Source organism: Populus euphratica, unplaced genomic scaffold (assembly GCF_000495115.2).
Source record: "Populus euphratica unplaced genomic scaffold, PopEup_1.0 scaffold87.1, whole genome shotgun sequence".
In the NCBI taxonomy this organism is placed as follows: Eukaryota; Viridiplantae; Streptophyta; class Magnoliopsida; order Malpighiales; family Salicaceae; genus Populus; species Populus euphratica.
The window spans coordinates 1,201,788-1,207,754 of NW_011499900.1; the positions used below are offsets into that span (position 1 = coordinate 1,201,788).

General features: G+C 32.7%; 1 protein-coding gene across 1 annotated transcript; it reads right to left on the minus strand.

Moving 5' to 3' along the window:
- Positions 1 to 64: 64 nt before the first annotated feature.
- LOC105132726 (WAT1-related protein At5g07050-like) lies at positions 65 to 2,501 on the minus strand. Its single transcript, XM_011036390.1, has 7 exons — positions 2,196 to 2,501; positions 2,037 to 2,099; positions 1,810 to 1,926; positions 1,433 to 1,682; positions 1,164 to 1,325; positions 877 to 1,028; positions 65 to 549 (listed from the first exon to the last, which is right to left on the minus strand). The coding sequence occupies exons 1-7, from the start codon at positions 2,396 to 2,398 to the stop codon at positions 270 to 272; spliced, it is 1,227 nt and encodes a 408-aa protein (XP_011034692.1). The 5' UTR covers positions 2,399 to 2,501; the 3' UTR covers positions 65 to 269.
- Positions 2,502 to 5,967: the final 3,466 nt, after the last annotated feature.

Sequence of the window (5,967 nt, forward strand, 5' to 3'; positions counted from 1 at the left end):
TTTTTTTTTTTTTTTTTTTTTTTTGTATCTCGAGACAGTCAGCAATCTAAATTACGCTGTAGAGTTATCTACCTCTTATCATATTTATATGATCATGATAAACACTAACATTAATTATCGTACAATATCTTATGAAAACAAAGAAGAAGAAGAAACACGACAAAACCCCAAATTTATATCACTTTAAAAAAGATCATAACAAAAATGGGGGATTCAAAAAGGACAAAAAAATAATGCCAACCCCCGGCCATTTATCAAATCATATATCATCAGGCTCTTGGCTCCTGGTTCTCTTTGATTGGAAGGCCTGGTACTAGGGCCATGGGCATGCTCATGGCCGTTGCAGAGAAATTGCTGTTGGCGGGTGCTGCTTTTTGCAACTTAACTTCATTTGCTTCAATATCTTCTACCACTAGCATTGAATTGCCATTTCCTTGAACACCCTTTACTGGTTCTGGTATCGTCTCAGGGTCGATCTCCATTTTCTCCTTGTGCTTCCCCCACAGGACTGAGTACAGGCCTATGACTATCAAGATTGAACCAACAATACTGCACCATACCCAAGTACTTCAGCAAATTAGTTGTAAGTACATTAATTAAGGGAAACCATTTAAATAATCTAAGAATTCAATGATGATAATCATGTAGTATAATTAATACTAAACCGGTATCACTAAATTAAAGAATTTTGTACTTCATGAGAGATTCCATCGAGACTCATGAGTAAAAAGTGATCACAACAATATGCTTCCCTAGATGAAGATGCTATGCCAGTTTGGATACTACCAAGGAATAAAGGGTATGTAGATGCATGCATGCATGCATGCATGATAATAACAATTAAAAAAAAAATATTAAGTGAAAGGAGGAAATTACCCTCCAAGGAATATCTTTTCTGCCAAGATGAAGGAGCCCATGATGGCTACAATGATCATCATCAACGGGCTAAAGGCCGTAGCAAAAACTGGACCTTTCTTCTTTATCACTATTCCTTGGACATAGTATGAGATGCTCGATGTCACAATCCCCTAAACATTGGAAAAGAAGTAAAAAAAAGAGCGCATAACCTCGTCAATATTTCCTAAACAAATCTCAAAGACAAAAGGTGTGTATGTGTGGGTGGGCGTAGAGAGAGAGAGAGAGAGAGAGAGAGAGAGTATTACAGCATAGGCAGCAGCAAGTAGGTTCATGTCCCAGCCAATTACCCAAACAGAGGGCTTGTGCTCCATCACAAATGTCACGGCAATAGCTTGCAGGGTTCCAATGAAGCACATAAGTGATGTGAGAGAAAGCTGGTGGTTCTTGTATGTCTTCAATGCTTTCGTCTATCATGTGATCATAAACTTTAATTACTTTCATGAATTTGTAAAGAAGAAGAAAAAATCACAGGACCTATGCGGATCTTCTTTTCAGTTCTTGCATCATCACTTACTTGCAAAACAAACAAGGAAGACCAGGCAAGAGTAGCAATGATAAGAAAAATGGAGCCCTTAAACCAGTCTTTGTCAGTCGTTCCTGTGGTATCAGTCACAAAGGATTTACGTGGATGGATATACTTAGACCAAAGCATCTCTACAACAGGACCCTTGTATAAGGTCATCAACATTGCCCCAGCAACTGTCACTGCAGTTCCCACCAGCTTTGCTTGGCACCTCACCTTCTTTATGTCCAGTTTCTCCATCCTATGTACACAATAACAAATCCAGAATCTCCTTAATTAGAGAGAATCCTAACATCAATTTAACAGTACTGCCGAACAAGAATCCTAATAAAGTCATAGCAGGAAGCATGCTGGTTTGATATGCTTACCGGAATATGACAGCCATGACAAATGTCATAGCAGGAAGCATGTTGCTCATTGCACAGGAGAAAGTTGGGGAAGTGAACTTCAGCCCAGCATAGTAAAAGTTCTGGTCTATCACAGGTCTATCAAATGAAAATAAAACTTGATTTCAGCGCAAGGCACATAAAGCATATAGCATTTGTAAGCCACGCCATGATTAATATTGAACAAGAAATGTTTAGCAGGGACTAACCCAAGAAGGGCAAGGACAAATATCTGAATGAAAACAGGGAAGGTGATCCTCGGTTGCATTTTCCTGAAATGCAACAAATATTTCGTTAGGATAAAAGAAGAAACTTGCAAGTTATGCTCAAATACTGAACAAAAACCATGTATGTGTCTTGATTTAAACCTCTCAAAAATCAGAGCAAATGGAGCTATGACTGCAGTGGCAATGGCATGGCGATAAACCACGAGGACATAGTGGCTCATACCACGGTTAAGTGACACTTTTGTTATAATATTCATGCCGGCATAACCAAACTGTAAAGAGATCATGGCAAAGTACGGTTTTGAACTCTCAAGGAACTTGCTGCAACACCCAAGGTTGTTCATTTTCCTTGCACACAGATGGGATTCTTTTAGCTTAAGTAGAAAGGAAGGAAGAGATCGAGGAAGGACAACTTGAGAAGGTTGTGTTCTCCCTAGGAAAAAACCAGCTAGCGAGTCACGTATTTATAGTAGGGTGGAGGGAACTTTCTCTTTTGCAAGAGCATGGATGTGAAAATAGTGCATTTAATTTGAAAAACAATAAAATAAAAATAATTCTAAATAGATTTGATTTAATATCCAAATTAACTCAAATTATGTTTTGAATTCGAAACAGAGAGGATATAATAACACGTAAACAGATCATGAACGTTAAAATACTTGATGTTTTTGGCTCTGAGAGGGAAAGGGCTAAGGTGGTGTACGCGTGGCAGCAGTGGAGTAGTAGTGAGTATCTGAGTCACCTTCCTAAATGGTTGGTGATGTAAGGCCACAGTGCCTTATAATTGGAGGGCATTTTTTCTTTTTTGATAGATTGTTATATAAGAGAGGGAAAGTGCGGGGTGGGCTCCCGTGACGCGCATGTAAATTTTCCACGGGCAGTGAATATCAAATCAAGACCGTTGGATCAATGGACCTCCCAAAGTACATCATGGCAAATCAAGAAGTAGTTAATGAATATAAGATTCATGGTTATCAACATGGGAATCTAGTTATACATGCATCTTATTTGTGACGACGAGTCTTGAATTAAAGTAATCTTTGCCTACCTTGATTTGCTTTTTTTTATTTTTAATCTTTAAATCATAATTATAAAAAAATTTCAATTTATAATTCTATTCGAGATTCATTCGAGTTGTAAATTTAACAAACTGTAAATTTAACAAACTAAACTATAAGTGGACAAAGTAGTTATAAATCTATTATTACTTTTTAATTAAAAAAATTAAAATAACATTAAAACTATAAGTCGACAAAGTAGTTATAAATCTATTATTATTTTTTAATTAAAAAAATTAAAATAACATTAGTGTAAACAAAAGTTAATGAATAAATAAATAAATTATTAATGGAGCCAATTTAAAAAAAAATCCAATTTATATTAGATTTATGATTAATTTATCTAATTAATTTATGAAACCTTGCCGGATTTGATAACTATAATTTAAATGCATTGAAGTGGCTTCAAGGAATCGAATATAAGTCGGTAAAATACCACTGCCTAGCTAGAACAGAAATTGATTCGCAAAGCGGTCAGAATTCCATTGAAGTTTTTATATAGAGATAACCCTAATACATCTCCTCTGTTTCTTCTACCACACAGCAGCTAGTTCACATGAAAGCAATATTTACGTCTAAACATTAAATCTTATAGCATTGAAGGAATATTTCAACAATTAAGATTTGAAATCTTCATTAAAAGATTTCATGTTCATTAATACAATATTTATGGCATCTCCTGACTATACTTCCGAACTTTGTACCAAGCCTCATCATCGGCTGAAGAGCTAGATTATGAGTTTAGCGGCTCAATCTATAGGTAAGTGGAACAATGTTATTCTAAATAAAAATTAAAAAACAAATTACTAGATCCGTCTAGGTTTTGCCTAGATTAATCACAATCTCAATCCAAAAAATTCCAATCCCGTCCGGATCCATATCTTGATCAGCATATCAGTGGTTAGACCTGCTGAGGCTGGTCAGATTTCATAGCTATGACCAAGACTAATCAATACAATATTTTGGCTGATAAAATAAAGAAGGAGAACATCTGCGTGCAACACTGTGAGCCTGATATTACTGGGGATCCCTCCTCCTAGTTACTTTTTTGAAGACACCATATATTCCCATGAATCTCACATGATATCAGTAGATCGAAGAGAAATGGAGGGCCAATTTGCAATTTCAATATCCTCTCGTAGACTGTGTAACGAATGCATATATTCTTTTCTTCTTCAATATCCTCCCGTAGACTGTGTAACGAATGCATATATTCTGGCGGCTACAACTTGTTCTGTATTGTTGATTTCGTATCAGCAATGTTTGTCCTAATTCGATTCAACAAAGAAAAATGTTTTCTTCCCCCTCCCCCTGAATTTCTAAATAGAATAATGCTTTGCCAGGTTAACCCCCTTTTCATAATTCCTTGGTGGCACTTCTTAATCTAGCTCAATATACAATGGAGATTTTGCATATAGAAGGAAGCAGCCTAGAGTAGATTTTTTGTATTTAAATGGTCAAAATAAAGGTAATCCATAGTTTTTGGACTTAGTATATATATAGTTCCCTTTTTGTTGAAAAAAATACATATGATTGTTCTAGCTTTAGCATATGCTTAGATTTGTTTGACTGAGTTAGAGACGGGTCAATTTTTTTTTCCTAATCTAAAAAAGATATTCAAATGGTGATAAATTAAGTGAACTTTAATTAATTTGACTAACTCACGATCTAAGATAATGTTACAGATAAAAAAAGAAAAAAAGAAAAAGTCTAAGGCTAGATAGAGTAATCTTAAATAATGAAATTAAACAAAATAAAATAAAAAATAAGACCTAAATTAAGTCGAGCTAATCTTCGAAACCAAGAACTTTAATTATGAGACAGAGATGATCATACAGAAGACTAAAAAAAATCTTGAACAAAATTCTTAACTATCAAAAAATAAAAAAGAAAACAAATAATAATCAAAACAATAAAAACTAAATCTTATATAAAAACTAATGAAAGAAAATAATGAGGAACTTAATCGAAGAATAAAATAAAAAAAGATAAAAGATAAAAAACAATTAAAAAATAAGAACCAATATTGGATAAAAAATAAAATAAAATATTAAGGAACAAAATTGAAAGAAAAAACAAATTAAGAAAATGATGAAAAAAAAGTTATTACAAAAATAAAAACCAGATCTTGGAAAAAAAAAGAAATGAAATAAAATATTGAGGGATAAAATTTAAAAACAAATAACCAAGAAAATGATTAAAAAAAAATCAGAAGCATTAGTATTGTGTTTAATATAAAAAAATAAAACAAAATTAAATGGAAAGGGATAAAACTGAAAAAAAAAAACATAATCCAAAATAGAGAAAGACCACTAAAAAATGGGATCATAATTGAATTTTTTCTTCATTATTTTTTTAAAAAATACTACCTTTTTTTACATTTCAGCTTCATAAAAAATCAAGCGACGATCTAAAAGAAAATCATGTCAACACCTATTGATATATTTTTTGGTGTTATTTTTTTTTATCAAAATAATACTATTTTTACTTCCTATGCAATAAAAAAATTTGATTGACCGTGGTAACTCTGGTTATTCTACCCAACTTGTGACCCAATACATAAAAAGGCTTAACTCTTAGGCTGAGTTTTAAAAACATAATAAAAAAACACCAAATATGATATGAAAATTCAATGAATTTAAATAATGAGGGATGAAATTGTTAAAGAAATAATCAATTAAGAAGAGAAATCAAAATAAAAGGAATTGCAATCGCAAGAGTGATAATCAAATTCAATAAAAAAAATAAAAAAAATGATTAAGGGTTAAAAATAAAATACAATCAGAAAAAAGATTAAAAACAAAATAAATAGGAATCAAAAAAATAAAAATTGAAATTGAAAAAAAAAACATAAA